Source organism: Elgaria multicarinata, chromosome 8, assembly GCF_023053635.1.
Source record: "Elgaria multicarinata webbii isolate HBS135686 ecotype San Diego chromosome 8, rElgMul1.1.pri, whole genome shotgun sequence".
Taxonomy (NCBI): domain Eukaryota; kingdom Metazoa; phylum Chordata; class Lepidosauria; order Squamata; family Anguidae; genus Elgaria; species Elgaria multicarinata.
In genome coordinates, this window is record NC_086178.1 from 41212309 (window position 1) to 41234286 (window position 21978).

The 21978-nt window shown below is 43.8% G+C and overlaps 1 protein-coding gene across 2 annotated transcripts in view; it reads left to right on the plus strand.

Moving 5' to 3' along the window:
• Positions 1–18004: 18004 nt before the first annotated feature.
• PAX3 (paired box 3) overlaps positions 18005–21978 on the plus strand; it is a 134134-nt gene continuing 130160 nt past the window's right edge. For both annotated transcript variants that reach the window (XM_063132225.1, XM_063132226.1), the window contains exons 1-2: positions 18005–18186; positions 20757–20992. In XM_063132225.1, the coding sequence (XP_062988295.1) occupies positions 18102–18186; positions 20757–20992 (321 nt within the window). In that variant the 5' untranslated portion in view covers positions 18005–18101. The remainder of the gene's footprint in view (positions 18187–20756; positions 20993–21978) is intronic.

Below are 21978 nucleotides of genomic sequence, written 5' to 3' on the forward strand. Positions count from 1 at the left end.
TCAAAGCAATGTTCTGCCATGGAGAATAGGATGTGCTCCCCTATCATTACTATCATTACTTGGGCCAAGCAACTATTTGCTGATGATTAGAGATGGATTGACGCCACAGAGTGGTGTTTAGGCAATATTTTTCTAAGACCTCCTTTCTCAATAGTTTTCCTTGGAAGTAAATTCAGTCAAACTTACTTCCAAGTCAGCCATTTAGCACCACAGTCCTAGGGGGAAAGTTGTTCAGCACTAACTAAAAGCAAACAAAACATAACTCTAGTAAATCTAATTCTTTTTGACTTCCAGAACCTCCATCTCAAAGCTGATTCACACTTGAGGTGTGCGTAGGACTTGATATCTTGCCACTTGATGTGTCATATGCATTAATGGATGACTGCAACCCTGAATGATGACTTGGACCTGAATGAGATTCATCAATAATCCAGAATCCCACAGATAGAGGTTTCATAAGACCTCCGAAATTATCTAGTTCAATGGGGACAGTTCACCTATTCAACAGTGAATCATGAAGTGTTCCAGCAATCTACATCCCTCTACCATTTGTGAACACCATTTGTATTTTCCTCCACTGGAAAACATATGTGTATTTTGGGTCATAGTATGGTGATGGTGGTGGTGGTGGTGGTGGTGAAGGAGAAGGAGAAGAATTTGTGCTGTGCTTGATTTGTGACAGCTGTTTACACAAAGCCATCAGGTGATGTTACAGTTATCCAGTGATGAACCTCAGTAGTACTGGAATGGTTTAGATAACTGAGATTAGCTCTACTAAGGAGACCTGAAACATGTCCAATGGCAATAATTAACAGAGGCCCTGCCTCATCTTCACTTTTCTTCTCATTTGCACCTCTGAACTGTTTTTAATTTAGTTCCTAAGCAGAGTTGACCACAAAAATGCTTTGCCTTCACGTCGATGAGAATGTGAAGGAAAGTGGGATGGAGTGCTGGTTTGGGCAAACTCTGGCTTAGCTCTCCTGCGGTACAAGAAACGTGGTTGCAAATAATATCTATATTTCAGTCACATAGAGAGTTAGATGACGGGGTTGTTCTCTCATAGTCCCTTCGAAGTGCAGGCATGATTTGTCTATATTATTTAGGTAGGGACAAGCATTTACCCATGTGAAGCCCCTCCCTATTGGTTGGGTTATAGTGAGTAAGCTGGTTGGGCTTAAGGAAAGCTGCACAGGCCAACGAAACCCCAAACTTTAGCCCAATCATGTCTCCCCCCCCTCACCGCCTTTTAAAATAATACTTTTTGAAATCAAAAAGTAAAGGAGTTGGGGGCCACTCTTCCCCCTCCCCTGAAATTCGAGCACGGCCTCTCTGCCTGCAGTGTGCAATGCAACGAAACAGGCTTCCCTCCTAAGGGAGCACTTGGGCCTGCTTCCGAGTCAGGGGACATGCATAGGAGTCAGGGGACATGCATAGGATCGCAACCTGGTAGCACAGGTGCACCCTGAGTTGAAAGGAGTTCCGTGCAATCCTCTGCACCGCTACTCAGAAGTAAGCCCCATTGAATTTAATAGAACTTATTCTCAGAGAAGTGTACATAGGACTGCAGCCTGGGTGAATTTAAGTTTGTCCCAGAAATGTATTTTTTGGAATGTAACTCTAATTGAAGACCATGGGAATTCCTTGCAAACAAAAATGCATCTGCTTGCACCATGCAAACAGTTCCGTTTGTATGACTGAGATGGATCATAGGTTTTAGGACAGATGATCCAACCCGGTCATATGAAAGGAGCTGTTTGCACACGAGCTGATCATGGTGCAGCCTAAAATATACACAATTAAAACCGTGCTTAGGCAGCACAATCCTGCACCTATCTACTCAGAAAGTAAGCCTCACTGAGTTCAGTTGGGCAGACTCCTGGGTAAGTGGCTTCTGGGTAAGTGGAGCCGAAGTCATGTCACTTTAGAAGTAAGTCCGGTTGAGTTTACTGGTACTAAATGGGATTCTCCTCTACCAGGAAGTTTGTTTTGCCGTCGGAATCGACAGCCAGTACCTCCCAGTCATCCATGCATAGGACTGGATGAACCTCCCAGAGAGCTTCAGCTATTGGGCGGTATAGAAGTAAGTAAATTAATACATAAATAAATAAGACAAGGGGTTAGGATCCTGGTGTCAGTTCAGCAGTAGGCTCATTGGGACAAGTTTAAAATGACAGTGCCCAAGCTCCATTCCTGCATTCACACATTCTCAAAACGTGTCAGTGAACTCAGTGGGATCTGTTTCCCAATAAACATACATAGGACCAGGCTGCAGAGAAAAGGTCCTAACAAGAGCCCAATCAAAATCAGTTGTGAATTTTAGCTCTGCAATCTGTCCAACTCCTTCCCATCTGTCCTAATTCAAAGACTAATTGGACCCAGTACTTCACTTTATCCAGGCTAGTTTTGCGTGTACATGAGCTTTTCGAAAAACGGCTTTTTTCCTTTTAAACACCCCCCACCCCAGCCGCTCCCTCCACAGACACCCCAAGACAAGCCATTCCTAGAAATCAACTCAAAACGTAACAGTGCTTTCCAGCCACGATCTTTTTCAGATGTTATGGACTTTTAAACATAGATATTTTCTCTGTTGCTGATCTATCGATAGATAGTGCAGCCTCTTTTTTCTGTTCTCCTTGGAGCGGATCAGAGGGGAAGCGAGAGGGGAGAAAGTGAGAAGGAAGATATCCGGAGTAATTTGGAAAAAATATCTGATCCCCAGGTTTGATTTTTAAACGGGGAGCAGCCTAGAATTGGAGTTTCGCTCAACACCTTTTCTTCCCGTCGGGTGTACCCGACCGACCGCCTGCCTTCCCGACACCCAGGACCCCTGCGCCAAGAGGGAGGGGCCGCAGCTGAATGGCCCACTGACTAACCTGCTCTTTTATGATCCGGCGTGAGCGGCCGCGTCCTTTCAAAGCGCAGCGGCCAGCCGAGGCAGGGCGCGCGGGCCTAAGAGGCCGCGCGGCGAAGTGTGGAGCGGTGGCGGCGGGGCCATAAAAGCGGCGGCCGCGGGCTTCAAAGGGCTCCCTGATGACTTCTCAACCTTTATTTATGTGACTATTAATGCAATCTCCCTCGCGCAGATATACATCTTTATCCTTTAAACTGATATGCTGGGAATCAATTAGATATGCAGATTACATTTCATAAGATTCCAAATGTTAATCTTTTTCGAGGCCCCGACTGTTAATTTTTTCTTTCTTTCGCCATCTCGTATTATGTTTCTGGGGGAGGGGGGGAGAGGGAGGGACCCTCCAAACAATTAATCTTCGGGCTACTTGATTCGGAGGACTTTTTTTGGGGGGGGGGAGACTAAAGGCAGGAAGGGAGGCAGAAGGTTGTTCCCCGCCCCCGCCCCCATCTCTTGGAGGTCACATTTACACGGGGTGGGATGAGGGACCGGGCAGCCCTCTAAGCAACCGGCAACAGAGGTGATGGTTGCGCGCTTAACGCTTTTCTGCTCGAACAGAGTTTGGAATCGCAGTGATGGTGGGTTTTGTTTACATCCACTCCGGATCCCTCGCAAGTTTCTCGGAGCTCAGTAACACTTATTCTTCAGATGTGTAAATACGTGTCCAACAGCGATGACGTCTTTTCATGTTTACTCTAAAGTAGACGCAGAGGCCCTTCCATATCTGCCCACGTTTGGGTTTCTGCGCCTACTCTAAAGTAAAAAAAAATGTGCGTACAAGGGGTGGAGATTTTAATTTTCCCCAAAATGGGATTTTACAGGCCTGAAAAAAAGTAGTTTTCTTTTCAAACGCTAAGACCCGAAGCAGGTTTACTTGAAGTTCCACTGAAACAAACGTGAAGGATTTCTATATAATGCTGCTATCCTATATACATTATAAACTTAGGAGTAAGTTCTCTTGAATTCAGTGGTACTTCCAAGAAACGGAGAACAGATAACAGGGGTGAATGAATCAGGGTCGATTCACCATACGCCAATTCAGCAATTGGGCTGCAGTCCCACTGAACTCAATTGGACTGGCTTCTGAGTAGGCATAGATAGGATCGTGCTGTTATTGTACACATGTTAATTACTCATAAAGCCCTATAAAAAGGGGGTTTCGTTGGATAGTGGGCGAAGAAAGTTTTAAAAAATATATTGAAAAATTCCTAACAATCTGGGTTTACTTCAAGGTTTGCCGCGTGAATTTCTGTGTCGGATCTCTGTTAGGCACGCAAACCGATCCTATGCATGTTTACTCGGAAGTAAGTCACAATGAGTCCAGTAAGGCTTACTCCTAGATAAGGGTGATGCTTAAGATTGCAGCTGAACAGCCGAATCTGATGCATGTCTGCTCAAAGTGCAGACTGAGTTCAATGAGATGTATTATTCTGTAAGTGAGCATAGGGCTGCAGCCTTACCGAGCAATTTTATGCATGTTTCAGGAAAGTGTGCACAGTTTTATTCAGCTTTGTTGAATACCTCAGGCTGTGTACCTCGCCACTTTCAGTATGCACTCTCCCATCGTTTTGGAGCAAAAGGGTGGTGGTAGATTTCAATCAAGTTGCACCCCCTCTTTCCTTATTTCTTTGTCGATCAATCAATACATAAATTTACATTGTTCAAAAAGTTGTTCAGTAGGACATCTGGTCAGGGATTGTTTAAAAAGATTGTAGAACTATATTGTAACCTTGATAGTAAGAAGAGGGCCTTTTCTGCTGTGACACCCCATTGTGGAATAAGTTTCCCAAAGAGGTTCACTTGGCATCTACATTGTGCTATTTTCGAGACCAAGTGAAGACCGTCTTATTTCCCAGACATTTTAGTTTTTCCATTTCTGTTTTAAATCTAGTGTTGTATTTTAAATCTAGATGCTAGCTTCTATTTGGTTATTCTTTTTATTTTTATACTGTAGTTTAAAAACGTTTATATATTGTATTTTTCACTCTTGCATTTTATGGTTTTAATTTTTGTGAACCACCGGGAGAGCTTGGGTTATTGGGTGGTTTAGAAATGTAATAAATAAATAAATAAATAAAGTATGTCTGTTTGTTTTCTTCCACTGCAAGTGCAATTAACAGCCCGAACCTGAGGCTAGTCTTTTGCACATTGAGTTCAGAGTATTGAACTCAGTAGGACTTATTTTTGAGTAGTCCTGAATAGGATGGTACTGTTGAGCTACAAGCCTTTGCATATTTATTTAGCAGTAAAGTCAACTGAACTCAATCAGCTGCAAAAAGCATATTTCCACTCAGCACTAAACTTGCTTTTCCATTTCATTTATTTATTACATTTGTATCCTGCCCCTTTCGCTTTCGTTCTGGTACCCAAGGCAGCTTATGTGATCCTCCTCCATTTTATCCACTTGACTGGGGCGTACATTTTTGTAAGAGAGCTTAGGGATTTGTAGTCCAACCTGCCGATCCTTGGGCAATAAGTCCCATTGATTTCATGCTGTCAAAGAAAAAACTGTTTAGGATATGCCTATAAAACTCCAAATGTAAATACGTTTTCTTGGAAGTAAATTCCAATGAAATCTCTGGGTGTGCTATCAAGTAGTATGTTTGTCTTCAACTCGACCCACTCCACTGAACCGTATTATTATTATTATTATTATTATTATTATTATTATTATTATTATTATTATTATTATTATGTTTATATACCGCCCCATAGCAGAAGCTCTCTGGGTGGATCTTGCTGAATCTGTTGTACTTTGCAAATATTGTAAGCTACTTTGAAGACTCTGGTAAAAAAAAAGAAAAAAAGGTGACTTTGGGCCAGTCGCTGTTGTGCAGCCTAGCCTACCTCACAGGGTTGTTGTGAGGATAACATGGAGAGGAGGAGCACCATGTAAGCCGCCTTGGATTCCTTGCAAGGGGGAGGGGCCAGCCAGATATAAATGTAACAAACAAACAAATACAAACTAAAATGAAAAGGTTAACTAAAATATATATTTTTTAATGGTGTAACTAGGAAGAATGATGCCAAGAGGATTGGTTGCACCATGAATAAGGGTTTCTGATCAGGTCAGTGTGGCCTGATCCGTGTGATTTGGGTCTTGCTATGCCCTGCTGGACTGTGTGGCACAGATAAAAGGAAGTACTTCTTCAAACCGCATAGTTTAACTATGGAATTCACTACCACAAGATGTGGTGAGGGCCACCAGTGGGATGGCTTTAAAAGGGGGCTGCATAAATCCCTGGAGGGGAAGACTGTCAATGGCTACTAGATGGCTATGTGCTACCTCCAGTATCAGAGACAGTCAACCTATATACACCAGTTGCTGGGGAACATGGGTGGGAAGGTGCTGTTGCACCATGTCTGCTTGTGGGTCTGTGAACAGAGGGCTGGACAAGATGGACCCTTGGTCTGATCCAGCATGGCTCCTCTTAGGTCCTTTGATCCCCTGGAATCATCATCATATGCAGGAAAGCAGCCCGGTCCAAAGCCCAGGTGGTGGACTGGACTGACTTCTTTACAGGGTTTTTTTCCAGGCGAGTTTAGAGCTTCTTTTTCCTCCCTTGGAGGAGAGATGGTGCCACTTGACCGTAGTCATAAAAATAAAAAAGAGGGTAAAAAAGGCAGCTTGACCTGGTGAACGTGGATTGGCTGTGGAAATTGACTTCGCCTGGAAACAGAGGAGTAGCTTAAGCCTGCAAGCTCATTTTATAGCCCTCTCTAATCATTACCTTCGGTATTACCATTTATTCCCCCCCCCCCACACTGCTACACCGAAAAGGATCTTTTATTTGCAAGCCAAAGGCGAGCTCCAAATACTCATGTCACACACAGGGGAGTAAAGTACTACTTCACACAGCAATACTAAAAAGAATGATGCAATAGAACTTTCAGTGAACCTTTTCGCTGAATTTTGGCATCTTAGAAGTGCCGTTATAACGCGGTCTTGAGTATGTTCAGACAATGTTTGGGATCGGGCTGTTAACATAGGCTACAACCCTGTATATATCTACCAGCCAGTAAATTCCATTAAACTCCATGGGGGTTGGTTAGGAATACATATTCTTGGGATTACACTGGAGGAATCGCACTTTCATCAGGGGTTAACCTCAAACGTATGAAACTGGCTAATGTCTCATTGGTTTCAGCAGACTTTCCTGTCATGTATTTGAGTTTAGGATCAAGACTGAAAGACTGATCCGTGCAGATGAAGCCGAGGTATGTTTTCTTGGAATGAAGTCGCCTTAAAAACAAAGCTAACAGAGTTGACAATAATCATTTTTAAAAACCAAAAATCTATATCAACACTTCATACTTCCAAGCTGGCCCGAAGACAGGCTAAAAGGGGTTTTTTTTGGGGGGGGGGCGGCAAAAAAGTAAGGAAAAGCAGTTCATCTGGTTGGCAGGTCTTTTAAAGACAAAAATGTAAAGTGTTCTTTAATTATTTGATGATGATGATGATGATGATGACGATGATGATGATAATAAAAATAATGATAATAATAATTTCTAGAGGGAGTGGAGAATTTAGGGGGGCAGCCCCCCTCCTTCCTCTATAAGCCTGCTTCCAAAGTAGCAGGCCATAGTTCCTAGCCGGTATGGTTAAGATATGCTGTCTTATGCTGGTTACGGACTTCTTTTTTTTACAATCCATTCCTTACTAAACTATATAAACGACGTGTGCGAAGAGGTGGGGGCATATTTAGGAGTGAGGGCATGCAGACCAGTCCTGTGCAAAGGTATTCATGTATAAACCCCATTGAAAACAGATTTGCTTCCCAAAAGAACTGAACTGCATAACTTCAGTTCTACATTCATTTGTTTAGCATGACTTGAACATCCCTTCGAACTCCGTGAGACTTACTGTCGAACAGAGCGGGACTGTCGTAAGATTGCGCCTTTAGCTGGGAGTTGGTTAGACCTGGTGAAATCTTGGCTGGCACCGCGTTCCAACGAGTTTAAGCTGCTGCTGCTGTTTTTAAAATTGGAGTGGACTTCGCATTGAGGGTAGGATTTTAAATGGCTTCGGCTTCAATCCAAACCCCGCTCTCATGGGAGTAAATCCCATTGAACTCAACGGGACTTTCTTCTGAGTAGACATGCATAGGATTGCACTGTTAATTGTTTGCTTGTTAACAGTTTCACGGCTCGCAAATAACTGCTCCTTTTGACCTGAGCTGAACTCCTCTCCAGTTGCCATCTTTGGGCTCTGTATTGCTCAACCCCAAATACTTTTGCCTGGAAATTAAGTCCCCATCCGAGTTTAACGGAACTTGCTTGCTTCCAAGTTCACCTGTGGAACATTAGGAGATCGTGCAACTTGTTGTGAGACAAAAGTTGGATCTCAATTCCAATTATTTTAAACAAACGAACAAAATAATTTTTAAAAAATGAGGTCTGCAACCCAAAGTGCATTGGGATCTGCAATCCTAAGCCTAGTTAAACGGAACTCAGAGCCACTGAACTCTATAGGACTTCCTTTTGCCTTGAGTATCATGCTGCATTGCCTGAAAACTGTTCAGCCTATGCATGATTACAGAGAAATACGTCCAATTTATTTCCAGTCCCTGGTAAGCATTCACAGAATTGCAGCAGTATGCATGGACTCTGATGGATGTGAACAGGATCACCTATGTATCCCACTTACAGCTGCTTGACAGAGATAGTTGCAGTGGGACACATTCATTACTACTACTTCAACACCTCGTTCCCTAGCCTGTGTTCCTAAACACATTTAAAAAGGCATGTCCCATTGAACACAGTGGGACTTCCTTCCCACTCGTAGGATTCCGCTGTTAAATGTATTCCCCGCCCCCAAACTACGGGGACCTTTTTAAAATTACTATTCCATGGCGTTTCCTAACCTGTGACAAGGAGCCAATAGAGCTCTATATTTGCTCGATCCAGAGAGCTCTATATTTGCTTAGCTGACTCTTTTGTTTTGCAAGAGCACGGAGGCACCCTATTTTTATCGCTCAAGTCGTGGCATTATTTTCCGCTACTAGTCATTAAGTTACACTTTCCTTTGGGAAGAAGAAGTGACATTTTCTACGTGTTAAACCGAAGCCCACCAAGGTGAATGCAAGCGGTGGAGAAAAAACTTCATGCAACATGATGGAAAGACCCAGCATTCATATGTAACAGAATTGCAGGTTTAAATTCCTGAAGCTCTTCACCTCCTATGGCCAAATTTGATTCTGAAGTTATTTGCGGTGAAGCCATATCTTATGATAAAAAGGGCAGGGGTTAGTTAAGATAAGGCACAAACAACAAAAAGAAATCGATCCTTTATTAAGTAAGAACCAAGAGGACCAGCAACCACTGAAAGCAAAGCCACTGAAATAGTGTATTTCTTCTAAAAGGCAGGATGCAGTCAAAGTTAAACTTGTTGTTTAAACGAGAGAAATCTAGGTACATATCCAACCCTCCTCCGTTGAAATAAATGTAACTTCAAGTGTATAACTTTAACTGGATCGTATTTTAAGTGGATTGTATAACATAGAGAGGGAAGTTTCAGAATTCTGTTATAAAACTGTCCGGTCCATTGGTGAATCTTTCTACAGCACCAGTATTTTTGTTCCTCTTTGTTTAAAGTTTTCCCTTTGCAGTTCTCTTACCCAGATCCTATATCCAGCTACGCTTAAGGAAGTGCCGCTGTAGTCCAGAGGATCTTGCAAGTAAGCGGCTGAAATTGTTCTTTACCCCCCCCCCAAAAAAAAAAATCTAAAAGATGCTCTAAGGAGTCGAGGGGTGGGGGTGGGGGTGGAAGAAATCTAGCAGGTTATTCTTGTCCCAACAGCTTAGAAGTGCCTTCATGGTAGATCTGGGGAAAAAATCATGAGAAACAGCAACAGGAAAGCTTCCGACTGCATTTGGGGAGGGGAGGGGGAGCCTGCTAAATAGCATAATTGATATTTTTCCCACTAAGAGGGGAGAAACATACTAATGTTACCGTCCATAAATAATTGCATGGGTGTTGTTAATAGCTCTAATTTTCCCTGCCCATTTGATGTGCTGCAGGTTTAATATAGAGCACTTACTAATCCAATTAAAAGTGCACCTGGCCTGGAAGAGCTCTATAATTAGCAGGAGCATTTTTAGCTATTTCCACTGGAAAGGCGTGAAATCCTCTCCGCTGGGCTAATATGGGGGTCCAGGCATTCGTGGCTAATCGTTTGCCTGGAATGTGAACAGTTCCCGGGCAGGGGAAGTCGAAGGACTTTTTGTCTCCTCTTGGGGGAATGAAAAGCCACAGGCCTAAGGTTGCCCTTCCTTCAGCCAAACATCCGGGACAGGATCGGGGCCGCAGTATCTGCTGGTGGCTTGAAAAAATGATTTTATATGCGCAGCGGGGGAAAGCCATTCATGCCGAGGAGGAGAAAGTGGTCTGAGAATTCCAATGGAGGCGAGCTGGCCTATGGAACGCCGGGAAAGGGCGGATTCAACCAATGGGAGCGTTTCGAACTTTCCGCGTTTTACTCCTGGCAAGAGAAAGTGCGTGCTCGTTTTATTCATTCACACGATGTGGTGCCGCCGTTTAGGCAAGAGAATCCTCAGAGAAATGAGGTCTCCTTACTGGAGTGGAGATCATTGATTTCTCAAAGGCCTAGTATTTTTGATTCACAATATTATATTACCAAGCAGTCACTATGTGGGCAAGGAGAAAAAGAATCGTTGCATCCCCCTCTCAAACAAATGCTGAAGATCTATATATTTTGTTTCTCCTCTCCGACTCCACCCCCTCCCCGTCCTCTCTTCCTCCCCCCCCCCACACCCCCACACCCCTTTCTGGCAACTTTCTGGTTGGTGGGGCAATTCTGAATCCCCATGAAACGCGTTTCATTGTGTACTGTGAAAGGAACGTCTGGTTGTGTAAGAAATGTATAGTCGACGATTTGCTATGCACGGCCTTGGAAGGATAGGCCTACTTTGTCCTATAGGAATTAACGAAGAGAGATCTATATGTCTCCATCTAACAGCGAGCTCATAGCTGGCCTCGTTTGCAACAATTGTGAGGTCTGCCATTCACAGAGGGCCAAGAAACCACAACTTTATACCCATCCTTCTTGCTTTAAAAAGAGGCATCTCTCAGCCTATCTCGAATGCATTCCTCATATCATAATGGCAGAATTCTCGTTGATTCCAATGGCTCTCGTTTTTGCTCAGCCTCTAGATAAATACTATAAGATTGTGCAAAGTAGATCTCCAGAATTCAGATCTTATTTGAAGTTCCTCGAAAGGAAATTATTTGATAGTTCCAGCCATACCTCTCTTTTAGCGTCCAAACGAGAGTTTATTAGGATGCGGTTATTTGACGCTTTGCAAATGTTCTACCCATAAAATCTAGCTGCTTGTACTTATCCTGAACTTGCTTACTCGGGAATTACACTACATAAATCAACGACTTTTCTCCTGAGGGCACGACCTTTGCCGTTTTGGGAACCGATACTGTAGATATGATATAGCCAAAGGTAGGTACTTGTGCAGGGCCACCCTACGCCTGTCTACTCGGAAGTACCTTCCACTGAGTTACGTTTGCAGGGTTAAGCCCCACTGATTTTAGGGGAAGAGGGGTTGGTACCCACCTAACTCTCTGGTGTTGAAATGGATGGGGCTTTCAAAGTGCGTAAATTTGGCTGCCCTGCGTTCAAGCTCTATAGCAAATGAGTTCTAGACATAGTTTGGTTTTTTAAACAAACCTGAAAATAAATTTATTCATATTGTTATTAAGAATAATTTACTGATTCCTTCAGTGATGTACAGATCACAAAACTTTATGCTGGTCCTACTTTAAAATCTACTTAGGCGTACCTATGTACTGTCTGTCTGTCTTTCTGTCTCTATCTCCAAAGAATACAATTCTGGATTTCTTGAACGACTTCAGGCCACGTATATCTTCCAGTGCCCTGCTGGCATTCCTGCATGCTGAGCTATAACTCTGCATGCAGTGTCGTGGCGGAGATCACCCCCCCTTTTTTTTTTATTTGCGCTCGGAGGGGCCTAAAGGGTAATAATGTTCCAATTAGAAACTGCAATTCCAGCCAAGCTCTGCTGTATAGAACTATTCAGCAAGGTCGCGTTGCGTCTGGCACGGCCGGTGAGGTTGAGCGGGGAGATATCTTAATGTTAGCGGTGCCGAGGGAAGCCCAGCTCAAGCGGGGGAAGGCTCAGCAACAGCCGCACACGAGTCCTGGAGCTGGGAAAAGCGGTTACCCCACGGTTGGGGGACAGGACAGCCGTGTGTGTTTTGGAACTGGACTGGCTGGGTGGAACCAGGGTTGGACCCAAGGTAAAATCCAACATGAGTCCTGCTAAGAATAGACCCATTGAAATGAATGGCTAACTCAAGTCCTATTCATTTCAATGGGTCTACTCTAAGTAGGGATTTTGTTGGATTTTACCCCAAGTCACCGGGAAAAGGGAGGAGAGGAAATAAGTAACCCAAATAGCCTTTCCTACAGAGCCCACACTGTCAGCCAGTGCTATCCACATCTGTTCAACAACCCTATTGGGGCTGTCGCGTGCACCTCACGAGTACTCGGAAGTAAGTTTCTCCTGCGGATTGATTTCCAAATTATTATGTTTAGGATCCAGGTACTAATGTCTGGCATTCCGATTGACCTGGAAATCAGTCCTATTGTTTACGGTAGAGTTGACTTTTGACTCAGGAACAATAAAGATCACATCCTAAACAGCGATTTACAGTCCATCCTAACCATGTTCATGGGGTCCTACTCCCTAAGTAGCCATAGGATCGCAGCCTTACAATGTAACCCTAGGTATGTTTAGGGTTAGGACCTCTTCCATGGGTCTTAATTTTTGGTCACCGCACAATCCTAGACAGGTTTACTCAGAAGTAAGTCCCATTGAGCTATTTTCTGATACCGACAACAACGTCTGTCAATTATTTTCTTTCCGGGCTGCAAAATCACTTAGGCAGCAATCCTGGAATATTTACACACTTAGCTGGCTGGGACTCAGCCCCCATTGAATTCAGCGAAGCTTGCTTCTTAGTAGACTTGCCCGATTACTAGTAAATTCTATGGAGGCCAATGGGGCTTACTTCCAATTAAGGGCACAATCCTATGCATGTTTATACAGAAAAAAGATCCTACAGTTCACAGCTAGGAGTTGTAGGGCATTTTTTCCTGTCGAGACATGCATAGGATTGTGCCCTAAACGATTCACATTAGGATTCCAGAATTTCTAGATACCAGCATAATCTGCTGAGCTATTGCTGTCATGATAGAGTTCCTATAAGCGACAGGTTGCCGATGCGGGAGCAGAATACTGGTCTTTGGTTTGATCCAGCACTGCTTTTAGACCTTAGCTAGACCTAAGGTTTATCCCGGGATTGTCCCGGGGTCATCCCTGTTCTTGTAAATGACACACAGGATATCCCGGGAGCAGGCAGGGACGATCCGGGGATAAACCTTAGGTCTAGCTAAGGCCTAATAGTCCAAAGTCTCACTCTAAGCAGGTTTAGGCTGCAATCCTATAACGTACATGGGAGTCTCATTGAACACAATGGGCGTGAGTATACATGGATAGGATCGCGCTGTTAATTTGGATGAACTGAAGGCTTTAATGAAATTGAGGGACACTTTACACGTTGAGGATCGTGGCTCAACTTTTGCAGACACATTTGCAGGAACAGCTCAAGAACTTAAATTTAGTAAGTGTTTGAGGCAAATAGTACTTCTTCTTACCTGAGCTTTGGACCTGTATGAGGCTCAAGCCGGAAACGAGCCATTCTGGGGGCTAACTAAAGGACAGCAGTCACAATCCATCGTTGAAAGGAATGGAAAATTGGAGAAGAACACGAGCGCAGCCCATATTGATGCCAATTTGCGTGCACCGAGTGAGGGTGGAGGGGAGTAGGGGGAGTAGGGGGAGTAGGGATCGTGCCCAAACGAGAATTAGCTCAGGTTTGCTCTTCAGGGCAGCAAAATTCAGTTCAGAATTGATTTTACACAGGTACACAAACAATGGTAGTCGACCTTGAGATGATTTGAGATTGTGCCCGTCTCTGTGGCGCGAAGTGTTATGAGCTTCTCTCTCTCTCTCTCTCTCTCTCTCACACACACACACACACACACACACACACACACACACACAGAGAGAGAGAGAGAGAGAGAGAGAGAGAGAGAGAGAAGGCGAAGAATATAGATCTGAATGTTGGGAGTAGTGAACGAGGCAATGAAATGTCATTGGAGTGGAACTAATAGGAAATTATAGCCATTTTCGTTCTAAAACGGTGAGAGACAGAGAAATGATATATCACATTTACAGCTTCTCAACCTCTCCTATCCAGCTAAACTCCAAGGAAATCAAAGAGGGTTTATTTTTCAAGTGCGCTGTTGAGGATCAAGAGAGAGAGAGAGAGAGGGAGAGGGAGAGAGAGAGATGACGGATCTACATTGATGATAATGGAGCATATACCTTTGGCTCGAAGCTGTGTTACCTTTAATTAGTCTAGGACTTAAAGTAACCCAGTGAACCCACTGGCCAAAGCATAAATGAAGGCTTCCATCACTCGGGCAGCTATTTGGGAGTAAACCCCATTGAAGTCAGCAGAGTAAACTTCTGAGTAAACATGCATAGAATTGGGCTGCATAGACCTCGATCCACAAAAACTTTGGAATAAAAGTTCTGTTGTCTCCAGTAGGACGACTTTGGATCAAATCGGTTAAAAATTGCTGCCGTATAGAATACTTGAGTCTGTTTTATTATTGGAGAAACTTTAAAGGGTTTCATAATCTCTCTCTCTCTCTCTCTCTCTCTCTCTCTCTCTCTCTCTCTCTCTCTCTCTGTGTTTGTGTGTTAAGAAAACAAATAAAGCAGTGTTACACACAGAGAAAGTAGACAATTCTCCTATAGTCTTCGTGTAGTAGCTAATTAATAACACTAAAATATATCGAGAAATGTCCAGGAGCAATGGGAAATAAGTAGGGGTGTAATCCTATACAATGTATAGTATACACACTTACCTGGGAATAGTCCCATTGTTCTTCATGAGTCGATGTGCATAGGATTGTGCTGACAATTCAGAATCGCTGTTTAATCAGATTATGGCTTTCACCTTGATCTGAAATTCATGCGGCTCAATGGAACTGCCTTCTAAGGGGAAAGGTGTTTTTTTAAAAAATCAATTAAAAAAAAATCAGTGTTAATCAGTTGAAACATCCACAAACGTCTACCCCCATTTCAAAATCTCTTCAAAACACCTGGAACCTTCCAATGATACGTTTCTCAGAAGTTCATTCATTCACTCCCCAAATCTAGTGGCTAATGGCAATAAGGTGGTCCAAATAAAACTTTAGGAGAGTTTTCAAAAGAAAAGAAAGACCTTCTTAGGCTGTAACTAGGTAACTGAGCATGCATTAATTGAATGATGAAAAGTACTCACTTATTTGCAGTTATTTGCAGAGGTAGCCTGTGTATTTTGTGAAGCAGCTATTATTTTATTCCGATGTGCTTTCCAGATCCAGTTAGTTTGAAGTGGACATTTATGATAGAACAACCCATTGGTACTTCCCATTCTAAATGCACTACTTGGGAGTAAGATCTCATTGGACTTATTCCCTGATTGATGCAAACAAAATAACCAGAATTTTATTTCTTCTCCTTCAACTTTTGTGGTATCTATTTTCTTTGGGGCCACATTTCCCTCTGTAATTCCAAATTCCTTCTCATTGTTCCTCAGGATTTCTTTAACACGTTGTAACATACAATAAAATATTTATAGGGCTTTATGCAAAGACACACATTTGAAAGGTGGTTATAATGAACTGCTGTATCCTTTATTCATTTGTTTGTTTTATGTGATGAGCCGGATCCTGAGATCCAGCGGTCAGGAGGCTTTTGGTCATCAAAACAAAAGAGTTGTTTAAAACAACAACAACAACATCAACACCCCAGATCCCTTTTCTATATATCTAACTACTTTTAAAAAGCAGAATGAATGAATACGGTCATATTGCACAGACGTGAATGCTTTTCAAAATATTTTCACACTATAGTCAACTCATTTTGCACACAGAATTCTTTTCAGTTATCACTTTGGTGGTGGTAGTGACGGTGTGTGAGAGAGCTCAGGGACAGAGCTGCCTTTCTAAACTTTGCTTTTACTCTATTCCATATTTGTGGGTGAGTTTTTATTCTCAGAGAGAAAGTGATCAGTAAATAGATTTTTTAAAAATAAAAATAAAAATAAAAATCCCCCAAAGTATCATAAATTGTGGAGGGTGGAGGCAAGGGAAAGAGACCTTAAGCCTAAATTTCATTGTTTCCTTTATTTCAAAGGAGGAGGAAAAAAACCCTGAACGATTCTCATCCCTTTGATTGATTAAGGTCTTGAATAACTTGAGGCTTGAGAGTGACAGTTACTGAATAGACTATTGCAAATAAAAAAAGAGCACTGTGGAAAGCTGGGCTGGCACTTCAGAGTGTAAAGGAGGCGAGTTTGCTGGCACTTACCAAGTTATAAATAAAAGGACATGCACAATAGTACCTTCTTTAAAGACAGACAGTCTTTACAACACTCCTGGCGTCATATCCTGCTGTGGTCACTTCAACTCCTAGTCAGTCTTTTCTTTACTTTTTTTTTTCTTTAAAAAACAAAACAAAAAAAATCCCTTTTATTCCCCCCCCCCGCCCCCTAGCTGTTTAGTTTCAATGCTACAATAAATTCCTGGGAAGAACTGCTTCTTAGCAAAGTTCACTAACAAACGTATATAGGAGATTCTCTCTCTCTCTCTCTCTCTCTCTCTCTCTCTCTCTCTCTCTCTCTCTCTCTCTCTCTCTCTCTCTCTCTCTCTCTCTCTTTCCCTCCCTCCCTCCCTCCCTCACACACACACACACACACACACACACGCTTAGAGGATCCTACCTATCTTGTCAGTTTTTAAAGTAAGAATCCCCTTTTAGCATCCACGGAGATGCCTGCTTTTCTCGGTTCGTCGTCTTGCTTTTCTTTAAAAACCAATCTGATCGCATCTAAAGGTTAATTTTTCTTCCCCCACCCAGTCCAACTGCAACTTCAAAAAGTTGAAAAATAGGAGTTGGAGGGGGTGGGCTGGGGTTGGAAAAAGAAGAGAGCGTTTTGCTGGACGCCAGACACACGCCCAGGGGAATCTAGTCTGGAGTTTGAAAGACAAAGAACCGTCTCAAGAGAAATGCCCGAAGTTTCTTTTTAATTTCTCCCAGGCGAACACATACAGCTGCACGTTTACAACCTCCCAGCAAAAGAAAGAAAAGGTGGCCAGAAAGAAAGCGAGAGCGAGTGAGGTAGAGAAAGACACTGACTTCAAGCCATGCAAAAGGCAGGCTACTTCCTTATTGTAATATCCTCCACAGTGGCATTGTGCCAAGAGAAGTTGTAAAAAAAATTTTTTTTTTTTTTAAAAAAAAGGGGGGGGGGGGAGAGGAATGGACCGTCCCCCGTGCCCCCAACCGCTTTTCTCTCTCCTGCTCCTCCTGCATTTTCTCCTGACCAGCCATTCAGTGAAAGAAAAGACACTCTATCAAGGGAAGAGAGGCAAATCCTGGGTCACACTCCTAAGCTGGAGCCGTTCGATTGTAATGATGAGAAGAGAAAGTTGGCGCTTTCGTCCAATCAGCTCCTGTCTTCTCCAGACGGGACAGTCTCCCGGCTGGCCAATCGCGGCGCAGAGATCTTAAGGAAGCTTGGGGTGAAAGAACTAATAAATACTCCAGAGCGGAGTTTCCTTTCACTCCGTATCAACAACAGGAAGAAATCATTCCTGCCACTCAAGCCCAGTCGCTATCAAAGTGAGCTCATCCCAGGGCAGGGGCCAGCAGCTCGCGGCTCTCTTGGCCGCTGCTTCAGCTCTTGCGAGTCCCGCTTCTTCGGGCAAAACTTTCCTCTCGGCTCTTCCGCTCCTCTCTCTCGCTCGCTCTCCGAGACTTCTTTGCTTTGAGATACCACGTTTTATTGACAGAGAAGGAGAAACGGCCTCCCCTTCCCCCTGCCTATAGTTTCATTCCCTCCCTTTCCTTGTTCTTTTTAAAACACTGGCTTTCATTTTTTTAAACAAACAAACAAACAGATCTCCCTGCCTTGTTCTGTGCGGATCTCTTAGCAGAACTGATCTGCTTCTCCCTCCTTCTCCTTGTTCTCCGCAATACCTGGATATAATACGTTTAAGAAAGGCAAGCTGTGTCCACAATGACAACTCTGGGTGGAGCTGTCCCAAGGATGATGCGACCAGCTCCCGGACAGAATTATCCTCGCAGCGGGTTCCCATTAGAAGGTAAGACCGTGGAGTGGGAGAACAGGGGGAGGAGGAAGCTAAAAAAGAAGCAAACCTGTAGCCTGTGCTTGTGTGAGTGAGGCCGATCGAATGTACGCGGCTGTGGAACTGAACTCGTGCGCTGGTGGAGAGAAAGAGAAAGAGAGAGAGAGAGAGAGAGAGAACCTATACCTATAGTGTGTGTGTGTGTGTGTGTGTGTGTGTGTGTGTGTGTGTATATCAATACACTCATAAAACGATCAGATAGTGAAAAAACAAGATTAAAGCTATGATTGGAGGCACACTGACTTGGGGGAAGTGGGTGCCACTGAAATAAACAGGGATTACTTCCAAGGAAGCGTATTAGGATTGTCTAACCTCAACAACAGAGAAAACTACACATACACACAAATATCCTCTCCCCCAATAGACACAGCCACGAATTATATGCATTCGTTTTCTTGTCCTTTTATTGAAGGCTGGGAATAAAACAAAGAGAGAAATCAGGTATATCACCGGAGAAGGCAGAAACACCCACACTCTTGACTAGTCAGTTTCCCTTTTCACTTGTTATGCCAATTTCCTTGAGTGCAGTAAAAGTTAGGATAGTCACCTATGTAGGAAATGATACCTTTGCAGGTGAACCAGTCCAAGAACGCACTGCAATTCTGGAGTGGGGATCCCATATGTCTAACTCATCCAAAACACCTAAGGAAGGGTTCGCAGGACTAGGCCCTCCATCTGGTTCTATCTTGCACAGTTTGTAAATAGCACTATGACAAAACTAGCAGTACTAACCACTACAACTACTACAGCTACTACTATCTACTGAACAACTGCTTTTAAAATACTTCTTATTTCAACTCAAACTCTCATCCCACCCACCCACCTCTTTTCCCAATTTCTTTGGCCTCTTGTTCCATTACATATATTTCACAAAACGCATCTAGGCAAAGCTCAAACACAGACACCAGGATTCATGTTGACATTCACCATTTGAAGAGAACATGTTTGACAATCTTTTTCTTTGACTCTTAGAAGGGTCTACCAAGACATTTATGTGCTTCTTCCCGCCCGCCCCCAACTTTATTATTACATGATCCAAATGGGGGGAATTTCCTCTTCCCACTGGCTCAAGAAAGAGCACAGAAACCAGGAGAAACTTTTTCTAGCTTATAGATTGAAGTTATTAATTCACACGGGAGGCAAGAAAGTGGCAACTCCTCAGCCAACGGGTGGAAACTTTAAAAGTGGCAAAGAAAAAACGGTGGACAATATTGTGCAAATTGCTTTGGAACAGAACGGGTGTGTATAAATTGACTGACGGATGCACAGGAAAACAGACTGATTTAATTTAAAAGATCTATTTTTCACGGACATTTCTTCAGCTCAAATCGAACAGATGCCTCTAATATTACTAGCAACTTTTCTCTTCTATTCTCTGCCTACCATTTCCCTCTTCCTCCCAGCACTATCCCCACAAGTTAAATGCCTTTCAGTATAGACTAACACCAAAGTTGTCCTTAACTTTAATATCAAACAGTGGTTTTGATGTAGACTTAAGTCATGACTGACATGTCCCAGTGACTTCAATGAGTCTACTGTATGCCTGGTTAAGTCTGGATTCAGCCCATAGTTTATCCAAAATGCAATAGATTGCCACACGCTAGGAGACTTAAGATATTAGTTCACAAATCCTTATTGCTTACCTTCTTCCTCGGGAAACAGAGGGGTTGAGAGATGGAGGAAATCAATGCAGTGCACAGTAGTTAGGACACACCATTACAAGTTGCTAGTTCTCGTATTTTCCAGCTTCCCCCACCCCTCTCTTTTAAACTCAGGCTTTCTTTTCCCCACCCTGTTTTCAGGGAAAAGGGAAAGAGAATACACCAGTTCCGTAGAAGCCCTTCTCAACACTGTAAGCTTTCCTTCTGTGGCGGAGAAAAAGCGATATTTATAAGTGGAAGCAATCCATGGTAGCGAAAGACTCCCGAATGTCAACCCAGGCATGTACTTGGGAGTTTGAAACCCTGCCTAGGTTGGTATAGATTTAAAAGGTGGGGGATTTATTACACTGCAACCTTTTTGCTGGAAGTAAGTTCCACTCACTGAAACCAATGGCCTTTACGCAGTAGACACAAGGTTACCCCTTTGTAGTACAGTGTGTAACCGCACTCATCGAGAATAAGTACTAGCTCTTGTTACCCATAGTTGTTAACATGCACTAAAAACCCCACTTTACCCAGAACATTGTATTAAAGGGGTGCGAGCGCCCACACTTGTACCCCTGTTCAGCTGTTTGCATGACTGACTATGACGGAGTCACTACATGGGATCACAAAGTAACTACTCCGTGTTAACCAGTCGTGAAGGTGTGGGTTAAAAAGTTCCCAATAAAAGGGCTTGGGATGTGCCAGGCTGAAAACGCCCCACCAATAGTACTGGGAGCCCAAGCTGTGCCTGTCTAATATGCGTGTCTGTGTGGGTCGTGTGCATTGTCCCATTGTGTGCATGCGAGGAAAAGAATCTGGAACCTGGATCCCTGGCCTGCCCCAAACAAGCCTTCTCTTCTTTGTCTTCTTTCGGTCCAGTGTCGACTCCCTTGGGCCAAGGGAGAGTCAATCAGCTCGGGGGTGTTTTTATCAACGGCAGGCCTCTGCCCAACCACATCCGCCACAAGATCGTGGAGATGGCCCACCACGGCATCCGGCCCTGCGTCATCTCTCGCCAGCTGCGAGTGTCGCACGGCTGCGTCTCCAAGATCCTCTGCAGGTACCAGGAGACCGGCTCCATCCGGCCCGGGGCCATCGGGGGCAGCAAACCCAAGGTGAGGAAAAGGGCATCGTCTCACTCTGCATCGAGCTGGGGCAGCCTGGGGGCCACCACGGCCCCATGGAATTAACTCACAGTCCAGTTAATCAAAGGGCCTAAAATGTGGTGTGTGTCCCCCACCTCCTCTTTCCGGGCATGATCGTGGGCTCGCTGGAATTTGTAATATGTAATCATGATTGTGGGCATATGGAACAAGAAAGCCACAGATTTTTTGATTACTAAAGTGGAGCGAAGAAGTGGCAAAGAACAGCCTTATCAGGCCCGTAGCCAGCCTAACAGTTCTGGGAGCCCCCCCCCAAAAAAAAAGTAGGTGGGGGTCTCAGTTCATCTGGTTTGCAGGCCTCTGAAAGACAAATTTGTAAACTGATTGTTAATTATTTGTTTTCAAAATAAAAATTAGGGTGCACCAGAGCATTTTTTGGGGGGTGGCTGCCCTTTACACACACCCCTGCTTAAAGGCCTGAGCCTTATGTGGGAGAGGCCACTCCACAGCTGTATCTTCGCCTCCGAAATGATCCACTAGTGAAACACGCTCAGTCACCCCACACAGACACCTGTGCATATAGGACAAGTTTTACATCTGTGGAAGTGGCCAGGTCTACACTTTGTGTCAAATCATTACGGATATGGAATAAAAAGAAGGAAATAATACTGTGAAAGTGGTATATGGAATGTGTAAAGTGCCCCAACAGTTATCAGTGCATTTCAATACCGCTATAAAATAGTAGTGTAGATCTATGCTCCCTGATCCTTGCTGAGTGCTGTCTAGGAATTGCACTGCGGGCCATCTGTTTCTCCAAAGGGGACTGGGAGAGTCTAAACACGCACATCGTTTAGACTGCCTTCCTCATCCTTCGGTGGAGCAACCACTCCTTTGCCCCCCCCTCCGCTTTACATCCATTCCCTCCTATCCCTGCGGAGTGCCCTGTGGGGTCTCCCTGACCCCCAACCCCTTTTAGTGCGTAAGGCGAGTTCTGTAGA